The sequence below is a fragment of the Aotus nancymaae genome, unplaced genomic scaffold (assembly GCF_030222135.1).
Source record: "Aotus nancymaae isolate 86718 unplaced genomic scaffold, 86718_ANA_hifiasm-v0.15.2.pri h1tg000006l, whole genome shotgun sequence".
In the NCBI taxonomy this organism is placed as follows: domain Eukaryota; kingdom Metazoa; phylum Chordata; class Mammalia; order Primates; family Aotidae; genus Aotus; species Aotus nancymaae.
This window is the reverse complement of record NW_026988417.1, coordinates 65,614,892-65,639,942: the sequence shown is the minus strand read 5'-3', so window position 1 is coordinate 65,639,942 and position 25,051 is coordinate 65,614,892. Positions and strand designations below refer to the sequence as shown.

General features: G+C 38.1%; 1 protein-coding gene across 2 annotated transcripts in view; it reads left to right on the top strand.

Annotated features, from left to right (window-relative positions):
• ADAMTS3 (ADAM metallopeptidase with thrombospondin type 1 motif 3) overlaps positions 1-25,051 on the top strand; it is a 284,605-nt gene that overhangs the window by 257,185 nt on the left and 2,369 nt on the right. For both annotated transcript variants that reach the window (XM_012464418.3, XM_064367847.1), the window contains 4 exons: positions 4,869-5,034; positions 7,527-7,659; positions 11,296-11,503; positions 13,631-13,748. In XM_012464418.3, the coding sequence (XP_012319841.2) occupies positions 4,869-5,034; positions 7,527-7,659; positions 11,296-11,503; positions 13,631-13,748 (625 nt within the window). The remainder of the gene's footprint in view (positions 1-4,868; positions 5,035-7,526; positions 7,660-11,295; positions 11,504-13,630; positions 13,749-25,051) is intronic.

Genomic DNA, 25,051 nt, shown 5'->3' with positions numbered 1-25,051 from the left:
ATTTGGGTTGCTAGATTTTTGTTTCTTTTTTTCTCTTCTTTCAGCACTGTGTTTTTATGATACAGCGAGTTCCACGGGTTTGGGGGCTGATCAAAGAAAAGATATGGCCACAAGGTGGCAGTAGCACACACACACTTTATTTGGGTGAGGCCTCAGTAGGTTTGCAATTAGGGCCACTACCCAGAGAAGAGAAGGGCAAGGGAACTTCTGAGGAAGAGGGGAATCTGAGATGGTTTATGTGCCTAGGTGGTGTCATTTAGCAGCACAGCAGAGAGTCTGGGGGTCAGAGGGCTCCAAAGGAGGCAGCAACGTGAGGTTCTTATAGCCACAGTGTCTTATTCATATGTAGCAGACATTGGATGCAGTTTCCTAGCGCTGTGCAAAGCAGGCAGTCCCTGAAAGGCTAAATCTCCTCTCCTTTGAGCAGCATTAAAAACAACTGGATGTATACGAGATTGTGTTTGGCAGCAGTGGACTATTGAGCTCAGCCTGCTGTGAAGAAATGACATAGGGCCCACCATATACAGGAGCCCTTTTTCACTCATTTACAGAGCAACTGTCTTCTAGAATCCATCATATATGAAGCCTCATTTATGCTTCACTGCATGGAATGTGTCAGTTTTCTCTGGACTCTTTTTAAGATTTTTATCTTCACCTTTTTGTTTTGTCTTGTTGGTTTAGCAGTTTGACTATGATATACTCAGTTTACGGTATTCTTTGTATATCTTATGTTTGGGATTCACTGAGAATCTTGGCTTTATAGGTTGATGTTTTTTACCAAATTTGGGTAAATTTCCCATGATGTCTTCTAGTTAGTTGTTTTTCCCAAACCCTCACCCCCACCCCATCTCTCTCTTCTTTACTCCTAGGACTCATTTAAATCAGTTGAAATTGTTCCACAAGTCTCAGGCTCTGTTCATCCTTTTATAATCATATTTTTTAAAATAAATTTTTCAGATTGGATTATTTCTTCTGAGCTCTAAGTTCACTGTTTCTCTTATGTGATCTCCAATCTGTCCTTGAGCCTATCCAGTAAATTTTTCATGTCAGATGGTGCACTTTTCTTTGCTAGAATTTCCATTTGGGTTTTTTTTTTTTTTGTAACTTTCATTTTTCCACTGAAATTTTCATAATACTCACTTGTTACATCTAAGTTACCCTTTAAGTTCTGGGTCTTCATGTCTATTTTTTTATGGATCACATTTTCATGCTTCTTAACAGTTTTTTTCCTGTACACTCGACATTTTGGAAGCTAAATTGTAAGGTGTCTAGTTTTGTTCTGGCAGGCAGTTAAGTTGTTGTCAGATCATCCTGATCCTTTAAGCCTAGTTTTATTCTTCCTTACGGCTAGTCTATTTCAGTTTTGTCCTTCTTCCCATAGTGTGGCCTTTCTTAACTGAGTACCTGAAGTTTTAGTGAGTCCTCTTCATTCTAGCTGGTCAAGAACCCCTGTGACGCTCAGGCGTGCCTGGTTTCTGGTATCTCTTTCCCACCATCAGCAGCCCCTCACTGTGGACCACCTGGTGTCTTGGCCAGGGAAACACAGACCAATCCTCAGTCATGACCCATGTAGATTTCTAGATCATCTCTCTAAGCAGAACCCTCTTCTTTAGTGCCCTGACCTGAAAGTTCCAAACTCTATCATCTCCTCAGGTCAGTGAGATGGCTGGGCTGGGCTTGGGCCCCCCCTCCCTGTGCCAGGGTCCAGACCTGGCCCTTGTCAGGAATAAGACCTGGCTTGTTTCTCTTCTTACAAGGATTAGTGTCCTTTGTCATGTTATCCACTGTCCAAAAACAAAACAAAACATTTCTGCATATATTTTATCCAGTTTTATAGCTTTTAATATCAGGAGGGTAGCTCCATTACTCCCTCATGGATGAAAGCAGAAGCCATCTACTTGATTTGAAATTTATTGTTAGTTTCCATTATATCCAGAATTTTCATTTATTGGATTTCCTATACAATATTATACTAATCTAAAATCAAATTGCTCCACTCAAATTTTAGTCTTTTTTTCCTCTGAAAATTAGTTCCCTTTTGAAAAAGCTGTTCGAATCTTTTGCCCATTGTTAAAGTTGTTATATTTTCTTTTTGTTGAGTTTTGAGAGCTCTTTGTATATTCAATATAAGTCTTCTGTGAAATACATGATTTGCAAATGTTTTCGTCCATTCCATAGGTTGTCTTTTCATTCTTTTAGTAGTTTCTTTCATGGAGCAAAATATTTTAGCTTTACTGAAGTCCAGTTTATTAGTATTGTCTTTTGTGGATCAAGATTTTGGTGTTATGAAAGTTGTTGTCTAATCCAGCATCAAAACATTTTCTCCTACTTTTTTTGGTATACGTTTTAGAGCTATGCATTTTACATTTAGGTAAATTAATCACTTTGGGTTAATTTTGCATAAAGTGTTAGGGCCTTATTTTTGCATGTGGATGTCTATATTAGTAATCTATTTTTATAAAACAAATTACCCTCAAACTTGGTGGCTGAACACAAGCAGTATTTATGTTTCTGTGAAACATGTCTGGACACCACTTAACTATTTCTGGCATAGAGTATCTCATGAGTTTGCTGTCAGCTGTGGCTACGGTCATCTCAAAGCTTGACTGGGGGTTACTCTGCTGCCAAGCTTAGTCACATTGTTGCTGAAAGGCCTCAGATGATTGTTCCCCAACTTTTCCATGTGGTGGCTAGCAGTCCCTGATTCCTTGCCACCTAAGCCTCTCCATAGGATGCTTATACATCCTGACAGTATGGCACTGATTTCCACTAGAGCAGGTGACTCAAGTGAGAGAGAACATGGAACAGTGAAACCAAGATGGAATTTTCAGTCCTTTTTTACCTAATCTTAGACATATTTCTTAAACTATCACAATGTCCAGTTGTTTTGGCACTGTTAAAAGACTGTCCTTTGTCTATTAAAATGCCTTTTCAATTATGTCAAAAATTAATTATTCACATTTATACGTTAACCAAAGTTTTAGATTATTTTAAATATGAGTGATTGGCAGTCAGAAGCTCTACTGCACACTGATATAATTATATTGTATTCTTTTCTAGCAACATGGGTATCTGGCTTTAGAGAACTGATGCTTAACCATCATGATAGATGCTTCAAGGCTTGCCCGCTGATTATAACCTGACCACAGCAAGTGGTGTGGGCTGGAGATACAAGGGGGAGATTTGCAGCTAGGAGAGGAAGGTGTGGACAAGCAATGCTCTATTACTATGACATTTCTTTTCCATTCTGAGTCCTGGATCATTGTCTGGGGCAGAATTAGGTATCTGGCTAGAGTGTAAGGATTGTTCAAATGGTGCTTGATTTTTAATGCTGTTTTAAAAACAAAGACAGAAAAAAAAAAAGAGAATAAAAGCCAGATAACTAGATCCTCTACCCCCACTGGTGTTACTATCACCTCATTTCTCAAACAAAAAATAGTTCTAAAAATTGAGGTTGAGAATACCAATGAATAGCATTTCTTCCTTTGCATAATTAGTAAAATCCTATGAAAGCTAAGTGAAAATCAATTAATTTTTTTAAAAGACCACTTTGCCCTGAAAAAAATTAAAAGGCAAGAGACAAACTGAGAAAATATTTGCAACTCTTATGACAAAAGGGGATTAATATCTTTAGTGCACAGATTATTTAGGAAAGAAAAAATATGTGTACAGTTCCAATAAAAAATAGGACTGACAGTCATGCAATGTACAGTGTTCAAAATATAAGTAATGAACAATTAAAATCATATTTTCCCCATCCAATTAATGAAGGTGAAAATTATATGTTAGTGTCAAATGACCACTTTCATACACTCTTCTTATTATTAAAATAACAATTGTTCTAACTGTTCTGGAGGACCACTTGCCAGTCTATCATACGAACTAGAACTATAAAAAGCATTTGTGACCCTTAGTCTACTAAGAAAAGCCAGAAATCTCCACAAAGTCAGGGAAAATTTCTAATCAATGCAAATATTCAAGTGTGACCACACACTTATTAACAATAATACATAACACTTTTAGGATTAAAGACTATGGTGACATTTAAAAGTATGTTTTCTTTTTTTTAACTTTTTTGTACAAGTGCAATTTAGCCACATAGATATATTGCATTGTGGTGAAGTCAGGACCTTCCATGGATCCATCACTGGAGCAATGCTCATTGTACCCACCAAGCAAGTTCCCATTATTCAATTCAGTCCCCTTCCTTCCATTCCTCCCAACCCCTCTGGGTCTCCAATGACCATCATTCCACACTCCAAAAGCATATTTTCAAAGAATATGTACTATCTTGAGAAATGTGCATAACACGTTACATGAAATAAACAAGGCCAGAAAAGTATATATGTCTGTACACACACACACACACACGCGCACGCCCACACAAACACACCCCCCGCAAATATCTTGAGGAACTATCACAATAATAAGTGACTTGTTTTCTCCATTTAGGTAGAATTGTGATTATTTTCTTTATATTTTTTCATAATATATATATTTTCTGGAAGGAACATTGCTATCTTTATCATCATAACAAAACAATTTTCTTTGAAAATTTTAAACTGCATTAAAAAAATGGTATAATTTAAGGAAACCTATAGTGAATCTTATAAAGTTATTATTTTTATAATACAAACTCTTACTTTCCAGTGTATATATTTTTAAATACTTTTATGTTAAAAGTTTTAGAGCTATTTCATCTTTTTCTTAAACAGGTCACATTTGCACTATAGTTGATAGAAATAATTTTTGAAACTCTTTGAAACTTTTCAGTTTTAATATGAGCACTATTCTGAAATATTTATAATTTTACACTCAAAATTTAAAACCCTCAGGTGATTTACATATTGATTTCATGTGTATGTTAGATTATACCTCAAGAGAACGATACCCGCTCTAGCCTGACATATAAGTACATCATCCATGAAGACTCTGTACCTACAATCAACAGCAACAATGTCATCCAGGAAGAATTAGATACTTTTGAGTGGGCTTTGAAGAGCTGGTCTCAGTGTTCCAAACCCTGTGGTGGAGGTAACAACTGAACACATTTATTATATTAAAATGTAATGCATATAAAAGTCAATCTTGCTTCTACCTTTAGGGCTGTCTGTAATCGAGGCCACAGCCTGAGAAACACCAAACATAGCCACCAAAACATCAATACAAAACGTTTTTACTAAAATCTCAGAATCAGCAAATAATATAATAGGATTCCTTTCATAACGGTGATAGACCTTAAAATCCTCTTGCCTTTTTCTCTGAGGTTCTTTGTTTTGCATTAACTGTCCTGGTACCCTTAATCACTTTATTCTTACCAAACTCCAGAACTCTCCCAAATTCAGTGTACTCTGATCCTCACCTTTCTTCTTCCCTACTTTTACTTTCCATATCTCTCTGCATTTCTACCAGAGTTAATAAAAGAGCTATTGGTTACATGACTGTGTAACTGACTATGCCATGTATTTGAAACCAGCTACTATTCTAAATGCTTTTTATATCAACGCATGAATACTCACAATGGCCCATGCGATTGGTACTATTGTTATCTCTGATTAAGTGGTAGCAAAACTGAAGCACACAGAAGATAATTTCCCGGAGCCCATAGGATTCAGACCCAGGTAACCTGGCTTCTGAACACATGCTCTCACTCCCTGCACTGTGCTGCCTCCATTCCCTCTCCAGAGTCCATTAAGCTGGACTCAATGTGTCTCAATTTTTCCCATCATCCATTCCTCTAGTTCTAAACAAGTGCTCCATTACCAATTCTCCCCCCATGGGTAAGAGAAGGCAAGAGGCGGTTACAAAAATGACAGCAGATAATTGAGAACAAAAAAATTGTTTGTATTAAGCAATACTTGTATAAATTATTTATCTTATAATTTTAAGTTCAAGGCTGTATTTCCAGTGTTTTCTTGAGGGAGGCATACAATATTTTTAGTTAATTATTTTAGATGCTTATTTAATTCAGATCCTCCCTTCTGCTGTACTTTCAACATTTGCTTGGTCATAATATTTATCAGATACATCTTCTTCATATCTACCACATCTATTCCTTCTTCACCAGACTTCAATCACCATTTTAGGAGGGACAATTATTGCAATAGCCTTTTAGCTGGTCAACTAACATTGATGTTCTTCTTTTCTTTAATTTACAGGGTAATTTTTGTTGAATGAATGAATAAATGAATGGTAAATTATATTATTTCCCAGATTAAAATCCTTCAGTCTTCTAATATGTTGTCCTGAAGACACATCACTCTTTTATGTAGCATTCTTGCCGAAAGTGAATAACCTGAATTTTATCATTAGAACACAATTAAACAGGTCCAAACTGTGGAACATTTTATAAAACAAATGCTTTTTACATTTCAAAAATAGTAATGCCATAAGACAAAGAGGTTCAGTAATTGTTTGATTGATGGAGGCTAAAGATGTAACAGTTAAATGCAACATATGATCCTTGATTTGAAAAGTATTGCTACAAATAACAGCATTAGGGACAACTGAACATTTTTGAATGGGTCTGTATATTAGATAATAATAGCATTATGTCTATGTCAAATGTTCTGATTTTAAGAATTATTTTATAGTTATATAAGAGAATATACTTCTGAAATCTGTGCTTATTCATTTAGGAGCGAGGGATCAGGATGTCTACAACTTTCAAATGGTTCAGCAAAATTATATATGTATTTACACACATATGCGTATATGAAGAAATATAGCAAATGTGGTGACATAGTCACAAAAAATCAATCTAGATGCAAGGCATACAAATATTCATTATTTTTTCCTCACAACTTTTTCCAAATATCTAGACATAATTACAAATATAAAAGGTGATGCTTGAGAGACCCTCAGTACCTCCCTATAACCTTCAAGAATAATGTCCAAACACTTGTTAGACACTGAAGGCTTTCAAGATCTGATCCTTCCCTGTCTCTTGCCCTCTTCACACGATACTTCAGCCATCTGAAGAAGCCACAGTTTTCCATATGTTATTTCCTTTGCTTAGAGAATAATTCTGCTTCATTTCTTTTACCCTATACTGTTTGAACTGCAGTATTCTGCTGAAGCAAACTGCTGATCCTCCAAGCTTTCCCCTCCCCTCCTCCAAGCTACAGATCTCTTCCCTCTGTGTTCCTTTGCTGCCCTCTACTGTAAGTTGTTTACAGAGTTCTCTAAAAGCCTATGTCGCTATTGTCACAGTAGTTTTCATATCTGTCTCTCACACTAGACTGTGTGTATTTAGAGCCTAGTTCTTTAACAAGTTTGCAGTTGGACTATTTATCAGATATATGTTCTGAAAATGCAAAAATTTTTGTTTATTTAATGTTCTTTGGGACCTTCAGCACCTACTGAAGTGCCTGGCTAATTGTATGTACTCAATACATATTTACTGAATGAATGAATGAATGAATGAATGAATGAATGAATGAATGTATGAATGAGTGAGTGAATAATCAAGTAACTAACAGCATGAATAAGTGATTAAATCCAAAGAAATTTATTTCCTTTTCCAGGTTTCCAGTACACTAAATATGGATGCCGTAGGAAAAGTGATAATAAAATGGTCCATCGCAGCTTCTGTGAGGCCAACAAAAAGCCGAAACCTATTAGACGAATGTGCAATATTCAAGAGTGTACACATCCACTGTAAGCATTTATTTTAACTATCATATCTAGAAGTCAAAATCAGAACTTAACTGCCTTTAGCTCTTTTTAGTTTTTATTTCATTTTCAGTCAAAGCTCTATATATACATGGTTTAAATAGTCAAGTCACTTCACAGGAATTACATAAAGCTGTAGTTCTCTGCTTTCCACCACTTTCTTGTTCCTCAAAAAACCACTTTCAACTGTTATATTTATTTTGATATTTAGTAATTACTTTCTTCCTTCTCTCTATGTAAAGTGTTTTTGCTTCTATTCCTTGACTTTTGGGGAGGTAAGGTTAGACATTATACATTGAATTTTCACTGTGAAATCTGAAGATTGTATTATTTTGCAATCCCTCCATAAATGCAAAACCACAGGCCAGACTTTTTCCTTCCCTGCTACTTCCAATACTGACCTAACATACCATTTACTGATTGCAATATGCAGGGTTTATATGAACATGTATCTCTTTTAACACCTGAGTCACATAGCATTCTCTGATTATTATGATTTCCTTCTTGTGAAATTATTTCTTCCAGAATAAATGAATATCTTGATTATATGTATTTGATCTTCTACTACTTTTCCCCAATTCATTCCCAAACTCTCCCCGTATCAGTCCCCTCTAAATACTAAACATCTAAGTATCCTGTCACTTTAATCTCCATAGACACAGAAGAGTCTTAGAGAACAGAGAGTTTGCTGTGTTCCAGCTCCAGCCTGGACTTTTTACCTAGGGCTTTCTTTCATCCTCCTCCTAGGAATTCCCACTACCTTTGTCTTCTGTTGGATTTCCTGTTATTCTAAACTATAATATATCATCCTTTAGACTCAAAAATATTGTTCTATTATTATCTGCACTCAAGTGTTGCTGTTGAAAAGTCAGTTGCCGTTCTGATTCTCGGTGCTTTCTCTGTGACGTGTTTTGGTCTGTCTTTCAAAGTTTGTAGGACCTTCATTTTATTTCTAGTGTTCTGAAATGGACTTGGTGCCCATTTTTACACATCATTGTGCTGTGTACTTGTAGAGTTTTTTAATTGAAAAAGAACAAATGTTTTCATGGGGTACAATGTAATGTTTTGATGTATGCATACATTGTGGAATGATTAAATCCAGCTAATTAACCTATCACATACTTACCACTTTTTTTGTGGTGCACTCATTTAAAATCTGCTCTCCTAGCAATTTTGAAATATCCATTTCAAAATTATTAACCATAGACACTATGCTGTTTAGTAGAACTCAAAAACGTACTTCTTCTAACTGAAACTTTGTACCCCTTGACCGACATATCTCCATTACCCCTTCATCCTCACCCAAGCCCCTAATCACCACCATTCTACTCTTTATTCTATGAGTTCCACTGTTTTATATTCCACATATCAGTGAAGGTCACATGGTATTTGTCTTTCTGTGTCTGATTCATTTCACTTAGCATAACATCCTCCAGGTTCATCTATGTTGTGGTAAATGACACCAACTTTTAAAAATATAAAATGGATAACTTTTATCTCTGGAAGATATTCTTGTATTTTTTTTTAATTGCCCTATGTTTTTCAGTGTTTTTTCTTTCTGGGACATTTGTAGCTTGACTTTTCTCTCCTATTGTTCACTGTTGCATTTGCTGAATCCTTCATTTCTGCTATCATATTTTTAATATTCAAGAGCTCTGTTTTATCATATTGTTAATATTCAAGTATTTCTTTATCAAGGTATTTGATTTTTATTTCACAGATGCAATATAGTCTTTTATCTCTTTTAGAATATCAAAGATTCATTTCCTGTTTCTAAATTATTTCTTTTGAGTTCTTTTCTTCCATTTCTCTACACCCACGCCACCTCTATCACTTATATTAGAGGATTTCTGTGTGGTGATCCTGGGATGTTCATACATGTATAAAAATGCAGTGTTTAGAAGGCTGATTAGAAGTTTGTTCTGCAGTTGTAGCTGATGGGCTGAACTATAGGGTGATCCAGCTCAGCCATTTTAAGGCCCTCAATTAATTGTATATTTAGGCCTTTTCTTATAAAATAGATTCCATAGAGCAGAATCAATTTCTTGCTGAGGGAGTGTAAGCCAATTTAAATGCTGTTCTGGAAATGTTTTATGTGTATAGGTGTCTAAAGCAGTCTCACCATCTCACAGATGGATTTTTACATAATCTTCTGTTTTCACCATGGTCTCCTTCTCTCTTGATCATGGCTATTATATCCAGTTAAGTCTGGTTCACTTTCTACAGAGGATAAACCTCATGTCTTCTTCTGAGTTGGAGGAGGGTCAATCGCCCTGTATGGATAAGAATCAGGAGGTCTAACTGCTTCCAAACAGACTTTTCATTAGTTCTCCTGCTTTCAATCCTGGCTTCACCCTTGTTTTCACAGCTCACACTGTATCTGAGGCCTCTAATCCCTAAATATTTCTAAAGTTCTGCAGTGCAAGTCTGTTTGCTCATCACCTTGTACTGCTGAGTTGGACTTCATTCTTCTTAGGTCTGCTGAGTTAGCTGCCATATGACCATCTGTTTTCTAGGTTCCAAAATTATGTTGTTGTGACTTCCTCTCAAATTTCTTTGCCTTTCTAGATTTCTAATATTTTTGTCATTTACTTTCATTCTGGGATCTTAGGAGGGAAAGAAGGTAATCAGAAGTACCTATATCTGTGAAGTATAGTATTTGTCTTCAAAAGAGAATCATCACTGAGGTCTTCAAAATTGAACAAAATTTCTCAGTCCAGTTGCCATGATACATTTTACTGCCAGTTTGACAAGCTAAAGCAGCCTTAAACTGTGAATACCAAAGACTGCCAAGGTTTTAGCATGGTTATATTTTGGTGCCTCACATATTTGGAAAGAAAAAAATTGCAGAGGGAAAGTAACTTTGGAAAAGGCAAAGTTAATTTTAGACTGACTTAGATACAGAGAGATTGCATAACCAGAGGGAGTCGATGGTGGCAGCCCTTTGAGGCTTGGTAACCATGTGTAATGAAGAACTGTGTGTAATGTTGTATCCACAGCTGATTTGGGGAGTGCTTGGGACACTGACATTGACAGTAGAATTTGGGAATGTCCCCTGGTACATATTTTGGAAAATGCCTCTGGAAATATTTCTATCAGGTGCATTCATGTGAACAGGTTTTACGCAGCTCTGATCCATACCACCCTTACCTCTTGTCACATTCTGAAGGGGATAAACCTCATGTCTTCTGGGTTGGAAAAGGGCAAATTTTTATGAAGTTTATAGAGTTCACTCATGTTTAAATATTTTAACTGATATGACCATTTTATTTCTATAATTGTTGCTATCCTTGAAAACTGCCTTCATGCCTGAATCTAACAGGACAACTTTAAGATGAGTTTCAGAAATCCTCTGTAGATCCTCCTTTAGGAAAGGAGAAGGTTTCAGAGTCACTGAAAGGCAGAAAAAAACAGTAGAGCATTACAAATAAAAGTTTCAGGCTACTATTGTTAAAAAGTTATCCATTATATCCATCTTTCTGAAACCACTTTCTGAACTGCAGTGTGCCCCGCTAGCTTGCAGGTTATTCAGAGAGCAGAAAAGTCTAGGCTTTGCCATGCGGGTATGTGTACACTATACATCCCAGTGATAATTTCAATATTAACCCCCTGCACCCACAGCTGGGTAGCAGAAGAGTGGGAACACTGCACCAAAACCTGTGGAAGTTCTGGCTATCAGCTTCGCACCGTGCGCTGCCTTCAGCCACTCCACGATGGCACCAACCGCTCTGTGCACAGCAAATACTGCATGGGTGACCGCCCTGAGAGCCGCCGGCCCTGTAACAGAGTGCCCTGCCCGGCCCAGTGGAAAACAGGACCCTGGAGTGAGGTAGGTGTGTGAATTCTGTGCGTGTGTGTAGGCATGTGTAGATATTTTAGTTTGGCTTAAACATCAGTTAGGCTTCGTGTGAACTAAGAAACTACTGCATATTTTGTAATTAACTGCAGGTGTTAGGAAAAATTAATGCTTTAAAACAGTTTGTGCACTTATGTTTAGTTGGTAGGGGGGCAAACCATGGTTATGTGTTTTGTAACACGGAGAAGAAGTCTGAAAGATGACTGTCCTTTGTCTAATATTTTTGTTGACTTCTCTATTCCTTCAGGATAAATTCTAAACCTCCGATACAGAAGGCAGGGCCCAGCCCCACTTGGCACTGCACTAACTCCTCTTCTTCTTTCTTCATTCTAACTCTTTGTCTCAGTTCGAGTAAACTTTTCACTGTTCCAGACCATGCCTGTTTGAGCTTCCTACCTTTCAGCTGACTCAGACTCCCCTTCCTCCTATCTAATAATCTTTCCTTCTCAACCAAAGCTCATCTCCATAGTCCAAATGACCACCTTGCAGGTGGTACCTTGCCTGGCAGTTCCTCCTCTACATCTGAAAGGCAGTAAAACTTAACTTTACCATGCTGTTCATGACAGAGTATTATAACTCTGATCTTTGAATCTATGACTCTATATTTGCCACTAGTGCACACATTTCCCAAAAATAGTATGCCTTCTTTCCTTAGTACTCAAGCTAGTGCCTGGCATACCTGTCCAGATGATGTTTGTTAATTGGTGGACTCAATGTTGCATTGTCAGCTATTATCACCTGTCTTAGATATTTCTAAAGACTCAAAATAAGAAATCTTGGGGTTATAGGAGAAGAGTTTATAGGAGGAAAGGGCATCAAAAAGCGGAGAACTAATGAGGAAGTGGAGAGTAGGCCCAGAAAGGAAGAGACAAGCTGCTTTAACAGAATACCACAGGTTGGGTGATTTATAAAGAACAAAGGGTTATTTGGCTTATGGTTCTGGAGGCTGTGAAGTCCAAGAGTATGGCACTGGCACTTGGAGAGGGGGGTCCTGTAGCAGAAGGTATTACATGGCAAGGAGGCATGCAAGAGAGACACAGAAGATCCTTCTACCAGGAGCCCATTGCTGCAATGACTAACCCATTCCCAGGATAATAGCATTAACCCATGCCTATACATCACCTCTGAAAGGTCCCACCTTGTAGCAGTCCCACTCAACATTGTTACAATGGCAGTTAAATTTCAACATGAGTTTTGGAGGGGACGTTCAAACTACAGCACAAGTGCAGGTCACCCACATAGGACCATAATGATAACTCATATCAGTCTCAGTAGAAGTCCCTCTTCCACAGAAACTTCCTAGGGCCATTGCATGGAAGTTTCTGAGCTTAGTTTTAGAGTAGTAAATTTTCATTTGAGAAATGAATTAAGAGCATACAGTATTTTGCCATCTGTAAGAAAGAAGGAGGAGGCAGGGTATGGTGGCACACGCCTGTAATCACAGCACTTAGGGAGGCCAAGGCAGGTGGATCACAAGATCAGGAGATTGAGATCATTCCTAGCCAATATGGTGAAACCCCATCTCTACTAAAATACAAAAAACTAGCTGGGCATGATGGTGGGTACCTGTAGTCCTAGCTACTCAGGAGGCTGAGGCTGGGGAATTGCTTGAACCCGGGAGGCAGAGGGTGCAGTGAGCAGAGATCATGCCACTGCACTCCAGCCTGGGCAACAGAGTGAGACTCTGTCTCCAAAAAAGTACCATGACTGGGTGGGAGAACAGACATCATCAACTTTTTTTTAGAAACTACAGAAGATTTTAACATTGTTACTAATCATGGCTTCTTTCATGTAGAACACTTACTAGGCATTTTGTAATATATACATTGTTTCCTTTGCCTTCATTTAGTTATCTTATAAGGCAGGTAGTATTATCTCAGTTTTCCACCAGATAAAGAAGATGAGTCTCATATAGAAAAAACAATGTGCCCAGGCTGGTAAATAATGGAGTCAGAACATAAACTCAGTAGTATCTGTCTTCAAAACCACTGTGCTGCATCACTTAGTAGAGAAAGAACTCCAGATCTGTGTATCTCTGTGTGTGTATCTGCATGGTCTTGGTGGAATAAACGTCTGTAACCACAGCCTTTGTCTCTGCAGTGTTCAGTGACCTGCGGTGAAGGAACGGAAGTGAGGCAGGTCCTCTGCAGGGCTGGGGACCATTGTGATGGTGAAAAGCCGGAGTCGGTCAGAGCCTGTCAACTGCCTCCTTGTAATGGTAGGTGTGACACCAATTGACTTCACTGCTCTGATGATGTTTTTAAACCTCAAAAAGCAGAATTTCCTTTCAAGAGAAGTTACAGAATTTACATTTATTTACTGATAAATAACCAAAGGAAAACACCTGTGACATATTAGCCCAATTCAGTTCTTTAAGATCAGCATTTGAGGCAATGTCCTACACTTTTTAACTATCATGACCACTACAGCCCTGCCATTTCTGGCTGGTGACATTGGAGTGAGGGCTTTGCCATGTATATGTAGCTTCTATCAATTTGTGTTGCTAGTAGGAACTACTTAATTTTTCCTTGTTATATTTAACTGTAACATTGCATTTTTGTTAAATGGCATAATATTGCAGAAGGTTTTGAAATATTTTACTAAAATTATTCAATTTTGATGTGCTGGTAATGTCACTCAACTCTAAATCCATTGCCAATAACTGTCTTTCCTTAGAGTAACTTCAAATAGACACCTTGCACCTAGGATAAAATTCAGCATTTGCCTGACCTGCCAACTTGCCGTATGGCAAAAACAGAGTATATTTTCTATATGTAGTCAATTTGCTATTTTAAAACAGCAAAATGGGCCCAGGCATGGTGGCTCATGCCTGTAATCCCAGCACTATGGGAGGCCAAGGTGGGTGGATCACCTAAGGCCAGGAGTTTGGGACCAGCCTGAACAACATGGTGAAACCCCATTATTTCTACTAAAAATACAAAAATTTGCCAGGTGTGGTGGCACATGCCAGTAATTTCAGCTACTTGGGAGGCAGAAGCAGGAGAATCGCTTGAACCCAGGAGGTGGAGGTTGCAGTGAGCCAAGATTGCACCACTGCACTCCAGCCTGGGTGGCAGTGAGACTCCATCTCAAATAAATAAATAAATGAATAAAACAAGCAAAATATATTAGATGGTTTCTGTCTCTTTCACTGTCTTCTTCTGCCTCCATTTCTGTAGCTCTCTGTCCATATCTGTCTCTGTCTTGTACTCACTCATCTGTGTCTCCATTTGCTCTCCTTTGTCTCTCTCTTGTTTTTGGTGTCTGTCTTCCTGTGTCTCTGATGAGCTGTCACCTGCTGCCTGGATGTGGCTCAGTTTCTGTATGTCAGTCACACATGCTTTCTAGGCCTTACCCTTCCTTCTTGCTGTCCTTCCCTCTCCTTCTCCTAGTCTCCCTGGCTCTACCTCCCGTCATTCTTTTTCCCTCTCATCTCCCTCTCCTCCTGAATCTTCCTGGCTCTCTCTTCTTTATTCCATGTGTCTGTCTCTCTTTCTCTTTCTGTTTTCTTTCTTAGTGTCCTCCCCTCTACCGTCTCCCTTTCTCTTTCTTTATCCTCCCTTTCCTCTCCCTGTCTCTCCGTCTCTGTCTCTCCATCTCTCCCACCTCTCTCTCTCCCTGTCTCTTATCTCCTCCATTGCCTTAGTCTGTTCTAACTGTTATAACAAAATACTTGAGACTGGGTAACTTATAAAAACAAACAAACAAAAAAAAAACAAAAAAAGTTTTATTACTCAGAGATCCAAAGTCTGGAAGTCCAAGATCAAGGCATTAGCAGATTTAGTGTCTGTCTGGTGAAGGCTTCCTAGATGGTGCCTTGTTGTTCTGTCTGCATGTGGTGAAGAGGTGCCAGAGAGCTCCCTTGATCCTCTTTTATAAGGCATTAATTCCATTCACAAGAGCATCACCCTCAAGGACTAGTCACCTCCCAAAGGCCCCACCCTGCTAGTACCATCCCCTTGAGGATTAGGTTTCAGCACAGGAATTTTGGGGGCACACATTCAGACCATAGCACCCACCTTCTTCCAGCCACTTTGTCTCTCTACTCCTCTATCTTTTACTCCTGTGTCTGTCTCTTTTTCCTCCTTTCTCTTTCTAGATCTTACTATCTCATTTTCTCTCCCCAAGTCTCTCTCTCTCTCTCGCCACCCTCATCTGTTTGTCTTACTCTCTCTTTCCTTATATTTTCTTCTCCTCCCTTCTTTTCCTAGCCCACCCACCCCCCCTCCACCACAACCTTCCTCTTAAATGCAGTTCTGCTAAATCCATGCCCGTGATAACTTTGGACATTATTTTGACATATTAGAAGACTCAGGACTAAAGAAGTTGCTTTTCCTTGGCCTCCAACACCCTCAACAAAAAGGACGTCCACTCAGAGATCCTATCCAAGGTCACCAACTTCAAAGAACAAAGGTAGGTTAATCCATGAAGATGAGAAGAAACCAGTGCAAAAAGGCTTAAGTCTCCAACAAACAGAAGGCCTCTTCTCCTCCAAGGGATCACAACTCCTTACCAGCAAGGGAAGAAAACTGGATGGAAAATGAGTTTGATGAATTGATAGAAGCAGGCTTCAGAAGGTGGGTGATAACAAACATCTCTGAGCTAAAGGAGTATGTTCTAACCCAATGCAAAGAAGCTAAGAACCTTGAAGAAATGTTAGACGAAATACTAACTAGAATAACCGGTACAGAGAAGAAAATAAATCACTTGATGGAGCTGAAAAACACAGCACAAGAAGTTCATGAAGAATACACAAGTATCAATAGCCAAATCAATCAAGCAGAAGAAAGGATATCAGAGATTGAAGATCAGCTCAATGAAATAAAGTGAAAAGGTAAGATGAGAGAAAAAAAGAGTAAAAAGAAATGAACAAAACATCCAAGAAATAAGAGACTATGTGAAAAGACCAAATCTACATTCAGTCAGTATACCTAAAAATGATGAAGAAAATGAAAACAAATTGGAAAACACTCTTCAAGATATTATTCAGGAGAACTTCCCCAACCTAGCAAGAGAGGGCAATATTCAAATTCAGGAATACAGAGAACACCACAAAGATCCTACTTGAGAAGAGCAACCCAAAACACATAATTGTCAGATTCACTCGGGTTGAAATGAAGGAAAAAAATGCTAGGGGCAGCCGGAGAGAAAGGTCGGGTCACCCACAAAGGGAAGCACATCAGACTCACAGTGGATCTCTTGGCAGAAACCCTACAAGCTAGAAAAGTGTGGGGGCCAATATTCAACATCCTAAAAGAAAAGAATTTTCAACCCAGAATTTCATTCCAGCCAAACTAAGCTTCATAAGCGAAGGAGAAATAAAATCCTTTACAGACAAGCAACTGCTGAGAGATTTTATCACCACCAAGCCTGCCTTACACGAGCTCCTGAAGGAAGCGCTAAACATAGAAAAGAACAACCAGTATCAGCCACTGCAAAAACATACCAAATTGTAAAGACCATCGGCAGTATGAGGAAACTGCATCAACTAATGGGGAAAACAACCAGCAGGCATCAAAATGGCAAGATGAAATTCACACATAACAATTATTAACCTTACATATCAATGGACTAAATGTCCCAATCAAAAGACAGACTGGCAAATTAGATAAAGAGTCAAGACCCATTGGTGTGCTGTATTGAGGAGACCCATCTCATGCACAAAGACACACATAAGCTCAAAATAAAGGGATGGAAGAAGATTTACCAAGCAAGTGGAGAGCAAAAAAAGAAAAAAGAAAGAAAAAGCAGGGGTCACAATCCTAGTCTCTGATAAAACAGACTTTAAACCAACAAAGATCAAAAGAAACAAAGAAGGGCATTAGATAATGGCAAAGAGATCAATGCAATAAGAGGAGCTAACTATCCTAAATATATGTCCAGCAATACAGGAGTGCCCAACTACATAAAGCAAGTTCTTAATGACCTGCAAAGAGACTTAGACTCCCACACAATAATAGTGGGAGACTTTAACACGCCACTGTCAATACTAGACAGATCAACAAAACAGAAAATTAACAAGTATATCCAGGATTTGAACTCAGATCTAGATCAAGTGGACCTAATAGACATCTACAAAACTCTCCACCACAAATCCACAGAATATACATTCTTCTCAGCACCACATCACACTTATTCTAAAATTAATCACATAATTGGAAGTAAAACACTCCTTAGCAAATGCAAAAGAATGGAAATCATAACAGTCTCTCAGACCACAGTGCTATCAAATTAGAACTCAGGATTAAGATGCCAGATATAGGTGATGGGGGGATGGAGGCAGCAAACCACATTGCCATTTATGTACCTATGCAGCAGTCCTGCATGTTCTGCACATGTACCCCAGAACCTAAAGTGCAATTAAAAAAATTATATATATATATAAAGAAACTCACTCAAAACCACACAACTATATGGAAACTGAACAACCTGCTCCTGAATGACTACTGGATAAATAATGAAATGAAGGCAGAAATAAAGATGTTCTTTGAAACCAGTGAGAACAAAGACACAATGTACCAGAATCTCTGGGACACATTTAAAGCAGTGTGTAGAGCGAAATTTATAGCACTAAATGCCCACAAGCGAAACAAGGAAAGATCTAAAATCGAAATCCTCAAGTCACAATTAAAAAAACTAGAAGAGCAAGATCAAACAAATTCAAAAGCCAGCAGAAGACCAGAAATAAGTAAGATCAGAGCAGAACTGAAGGAGATAAAGACTCCAAAAACTCTTCAAAAAAAATCAATGAATCCAGAAGCTGGTTTTTAAAAAGACCGACAAAATAGACCACTAGCCAGACTAATATAGAAGAAAAGAGAGAAGAATCAAATATATGCAATAAAAAATGATAAAGGGGATATCACCACTGATCCCAAAGAAATAAAAACTACCATCAGAGAATACTACAAACATCTCTATGCAAATAAACCAGTAAATCTAGAAGAAATAGATAAATTCCTGGACATTTACACACTCACAAGACTAAACCAGAAAGAAGTTGGATCCTTGAATAGACCAGTAAGAAGGTCTGAAATTGAGCCAGCAATGAATAGCCTACCAACCAAAAGAAGTCCAGGACCAGGCCGGGCGCGGTGGCTCAAGCCTGTAATCCCAGCACTTTGGGAGGCCGAGGCGGGTGGATCACGAGGTCGAGAGATCAAGACCATCCTGGTCAACATGGTGAAACCCCGTCTCTACTAAAATACAAAAAATTAGCTGGGCACGGTGGCGCGTGCCTGTAATCCCAGCTACTCAGGAGGCTGAGGCAGGAGAATTGCCTGAACCCAGGAGGCGGAGGTTGCGGTGAGCCGAGATCGCGCCATTGCACTCCAGCCTGGGTAACAAGAGCGAAACTCCGTCTCAAAAAAAAAAAAAAAAAAAAAAAAGTCCAGGACCAGACAGTTTCATAGCTGAATTCTACCAGAGGTACAAAGAGGAACTGCTCTCATTCCTTCTGAAACTGTGACAAACAATACAAAAAGAGGGAGTCCTCCCTAACTCATTTTATGAGACCAACATCATCCTGATACCAAAACCTGGCAGAGACACAACAAAAAAGGAAAATTTCAGGCCAATATCCATGATGAATATTGATGCAAAAATCCTCAATAAAATACTGGCAAACTGAATCCAAGAGCACATCAAAAAACTTCTCCATCATGATCAAGTTGGCTTAATCCCTGGGATGCAATACTGATTCAACATACACAAATCAATAAACATAATCTATCACATAAACAGAACCAAAGACGAAAACCACATGATTATCTCCATGGATGCAGAGAAGGCCTTCAACAAAATTCAACAGCCCTTGATGCTAAAAACTCCCAATAGACTAGATATCAGTGGAACATATCTTAATAAGAGCTCTTTATGACAAACCCACAGCCAGTATCATACTGAATGGGCAAAATCTGGCAGTGTTCCCTTTGAAAACTGGCAAAAGACAAAGATGCTCTCTCTCACCACTCCTATTCAACATACCATTGGAAGTTCTGGCCAGGGCAATCGGGCAAGAAAAAGAAATAAAGGATATTCAGTTACGAAAAGAGAAGTCAAATTGCCTCTATTTGCAGATGACGTGATTGTATATTTAGAAGACCTATCGTATCAGTCCAAAATCTCCTTGAGGTAATAAGCAACTTCAGCAAAGTCTCAGGATACAAAATCAATGTGAAAAAATCATAAGTATTCCCATACCCCAGTCATAGACAGAGAGTCAAGTCATGAGTAAACTCCCATTCACAACTGCTATAAAGAGAATAAAATACCTAGGAATAAGGGATGTGAAGGACCTTTTAACCACTGCTTAAGGAAATAAGAGAGAACACAAACAGATGGAAAAACATTCCATGCTCATGGTTAGGAAGAAACAGTATCATGAAAAATGTCCATATACTGCCCAAAGTAATTATAGATTCAATGCTATCCCCATCAAGCTACCATTGACTTTCTTCACAGAATTGGAAAAAAACCGCCTTAAACTTCATATGGAACCAAAAAAGAGCCTGCATATCCAGATAATCCTAAGAAAGAAAAAAAAATCAAGCTGGAGGCATCACACTACCTGACTTTAAACTATACTACAAGGCTACAGTAATCAAAATGGCATGGTACTAGTACCAAAACAGAGATACAGACCAATGGAAAAAAACAGAGGCCTCAGAAATAATGCCACACATCTACAACTGTCTGATCTTTGACAAACCTGACAAAGGCAAGCAATGGGGGAAAGGATTTCCTGTTTAATAAATGGCGTTGGGAAAACTGGCTAGTCATATGCAGAAAGCTAAAACTAGATCCCTTCCTTACACCTTATACAAAAATTAACTCCAGATGGATTAAAGATATAAACCTAAGACCTAACACCATAAAAACCCTAGAAGAAAACCAAGGCAATATCATTCAGGACATAGGCATAGGCAAGGACTTCATGACTAAAACACCAAAAGCAATGGCAACCAAAGCCAAAATAGACTAATGGGATTTAATTAAAGTTAAGAGCATCTGCACAAAAAAAGAAGCTATCATTAGAGTGAGCCGGCAACCAACAGAATGGGAAAAAATTTTTGCAATCTTTCCATCTCATAAAGGGCTAATATCTAGCATCTACAAGAAACTTAAATTTACAAGAAAAAAGCAAACAACCCCATCAAAAATCTGGCAAAGGATATGGACAGAGACTTCTCAAAAGAAGACATTTATGCAGCCAACAAACATGAAAAAAAGCTTATCATCACTGGTCATTAGAGAAATGCAAATCAAAACCACACTGAGATACCATCTGATGCCAGTTAGAATAGCAATCATTAAAAAAATCAGACAACAGATGCTGGAGAGGATGTGGAGAAATAGGAATGCTTCTACACTGTGGGTGAGAGTGTAAATTAGGTCAACCATTGTGGAAGACAGTTTGGCGATTCCTCAAGGATCTGGAAATAGAAGTATCATTTGACCCAGCAGTCCCATTACTGGGTATATACCCAGAGGATTAGAAATTATTCTACTATAAAGACAAAAGCACAAGTATATTTATTGCAGCACTACTTACAATAACGAAGACTTGGAACCAACCCAAATGCCTATCAGTGATAGACTGGATAAAGAAAATGTGGCACATATACAGCCATGGAATACTATGCAGCCATCAAAAAGGATAAGTTCATGTCCTTTGCAGGGATATGGATGAAGCTGGAAACCATCATTCTCAGCAAACAGACACAAGAACAGAAAACCAAACACTGCATTTTCTCACTCATAAGTGGGTGTTAAACAATGAGAACACATTAACACAGGGAGGGGAACATCACACACTGGGGCCTGTCAGGGGGTGGGCGACTAGGGGAGGGATAGCAGGGGGTGAGGGGCTAGGGGAGGAATAGCATTAGGAGAAATACCTCATGTAGATGACGAGGTGATGGGCGCAGCAAGCCACCATGGCACGTGTATACCTATGTAACAAACCTGCACATTCTGCACATGTACCCCAGAACCTAAAGTATAATATAAAAGACATTGATTGAATATTGATAGCTGCTGGATGGTGCTTTCTTTTTGTCAAGAAAATTGGCAAGGCACTATCTTATCAAATGTTTTAGTTTTTGAAGAAATTTCAGGCTTTAAGTCTTTAACCCTTATAAATTATTTCATTACCATTTTTCATTTGAAATATATTACAGCAAGAACATATCGTACCATGAGGGGGAGACATAGGACTTGTATATTTAATCATTTTACTTTGGGAAGTATTGATATATGTAAAAGCTCAATGTACAAGCCAAACCCAAAAGAACACACTTTACTCAGAAATTTTAACATATATTGTCACCATAATACTTTATTCCTATGTAGTTATTCCTGTTTAGAAGCTACCACTTTGTGAGAAAGCTTTATTGATCTTGGAGCTGGTATAGCTGTGTATTTCTACAAATGTGACCAATGGTCAGCAAGAATTTACTTGATTCTCCTTCTTTAGCCAGAAGAAATTATTTTTAATGTAAACCAAGGAGCTAATAAGATAGCTTAACTATGTTAGTGATTTCATATCCCTTTTAGTTGTTTGTTGTACTGAAGACGAGGCCCAAACGCCAATCCTAAGAGTTCTAAAAAGTCGCATATTGCTACCATATTTCAAGTAAAATAAGTAGCGCTTTTTTTCAAACTGCTATTAATCTCAAACTGCTATTAGAATCAAATGGCCTTTTGAGACCAGGTGTGAATCTCTTTTCCAGAACCTCTTATAATGGTTTGAGGATGGAGCGAGAAGTCTGAAGTTTCCTTAATTTTTTTAAAAATGATTGATTTTTTTCATGTGACTCCATATTTTGATTGTACTCCTTTTTTGCCTGTAAGCTCTTCCCATCTATCAGTAGGCAAACTACCATAAGGTTAATGTATTCCTTTCTTCATATTTTTCTCAGAATCTCTCTCCCTTTTGCTCCTCCACACAAAAGTACATTCTGGCCCTAATGAAACCCAGGTTATGAACAGGACTCTGTTCATAATGCCAAAGTGCTCACACTTAGAAATGGGAGACCTTTGTGTTGTACTCCTTCTCTAATTCAGGGAGAACAGGTCATACTTCCAAGTGGAGCCTCTGAACAGGGGAGATAAGGAAAAGGAGTCAGAGGAAAAAGAGACGAGCTCTAATAAAGTCCTCTCCTCCTAAGTCCTAGAGCTTGACACATATAGAAAGAAGACATTTTCTTATTTTAAGACATAGGTTTTAAGAAAAAGTAATTCGCAACTCTCCGATCTTTGACAAACCTGACAAAAACAAGCAATGGGGAAAGGATTCCCTATTTAATAAATGGTGTTGGGAAAACTGGCTAGCCATGTGCAGAAAGCAGAAACTGGACCCCTTCCTGACACCTTACACTAAAATTAACTCCAGATGGATTAAAGACTTAAACATAAGACCTAACACCATAAAAACCCTAGAAGAAAATCTAGGCAAAACCATTCAGGACATAGGTGTAGGCAAGGACTTCATGACCAAAACACCAAAAGCATTGGCAACAAAAGGCAAAATAGACAAATGGGACCTAATCAAACTCCACAGCTTCTGCACGGCAAAAGAAACAGTCATTAGAGTGATTCAGCAACCAACAGAATGGGAAAAAATTTTTGCAGCTTACCCATCTGACAAAGGGCTGATATCCAGAATTTACAACGAACTAAAACAGATTTACAAGAAAAAAACAAACAAGCCCATTCAAAAGTGGGCAAAGGATATGAACAGACACTTTACAAAAGAAGACATACATGAGCCCAGCAAACATATGAAAAAATGCTTACCATCACTGGTCATTAGAGAAATGCAAATCAAAACTATATTGAAATACCATCTCACACCAGTTAGAATGGCAATCATTAAAAATCTGGAGACAACAGATGCTGGAGAGGATGTGGAGAAATAGGAACACTTTTACACTGTTGGTGGGAGTGTAAATTAGTTCAACCATTGTGGAAGACAGTGTGGCGATTTCTCAAAGACCTAGAAATAGAAATTCCATTTGACCCAGCAATCCCATTACTGGGTATATATCCAAAGGATTATAAATCGTTTTACTATAAGGACACATGCACACGAATGTTCACTGCAGCACTGTTTACAATAGCAAAGACCTGGAACCAACCCAAATATCCATCGATGATAGACTGGACAGGGAGAATGTGGCACATATACACCATGGAATATTATGCAGCCATCACAAACGATGAGTTCACGTCCTTTGTAGGGACATGGATGAACCTGGAAGGCATCATTCTCAGCAAACTGACAGAAGAACACAAAATCAAACACCACATGTTCTCACTCATAGGCGGGTGTTGAACAATGAGAACACATGGACACAGGGAGGGGAGCACTACACGCTGGGGTCTGTTGGGGGGAAATAGGGGAGGGACAGCGGAGGGTGGTGAGTTGGGGAGAGATAGCATGGGGAGAAATGCCAGATATAGGTGAAGGGGAGGAAGGCAGCAAATCACCCTGCCACGTGTGTACCTATGCAACAATCTTGCATGTTCTTCACATGTACCCCAAAACCTAAAATGCAATTAAAAAAAAAATAAAGAAAAAGTAATTCGCACATGAAGAGAAATTAATGTTCAAGGTGAAACCATTAACATAATTCTCAGGCATTCACAACATAATTAGATGAACTATCTTATATGAAGTATTCAGACACATTATACTATATAATAGACTTGCACATGTCAATCACATAGGAGTCATTTCACAATTTGGGAAGTGGACATAGTATTACAGCTCAAAGTCGGTAATTTTAGTCCTCTCTTGCCAGCTGACTCTCTCTTTTTTCTTTTTTCAAACTTTAGAAAAAGGACTTTTAAATTTTTTGGAAGTTATATAGAGTTTTCTTTCTTAGCAATATAGTATTACCCAATAATACACTGTAATTTTAAGTGATTCTATTACATAAATGCCACAACTGATAGTTCCTTGCATTTATTATTTGGGCATGGATCAGTGTTTCTATGCTGCACATCTGCAGGGATGCTACTCTATGCACTGGTTCTGTTATCAGAGAGACATAGGATATGTCTTTATTTCATAAGGTATACCCCTATGCACAAATTAGCATTTTTATGAGCTTAATATTTGGATTATCTGAAATTCAATTCTTGTAACCTGGAATCAGTAAAAACTTAAAGTAATAAAAATAACGTGTACACAGGCAAAATCAAGTATTTTAGAAATGTTACATTAGCTGTTATCAAGTGTTTTATTTACTATTTTTTAAACATAAAGTGTTGTCAATTCAATGAAATTACATTTTACAAGTGTTACTTAGTATCCTTTATACGTAAAGATCTGTCAATTCAATAAAATTAAATGTGAGAACCATGAATTATTCCTAAGAAATCTAGCATACTTTACCCAAAGTTGTGCATTCAAATAACAAATAATCTGAGAATATTTAATGATAAACATGAAACTACTGTATTCAAACTGGATAATTTTTTAAAAATCAAGATGGTATTTTGATTATTCTTTGG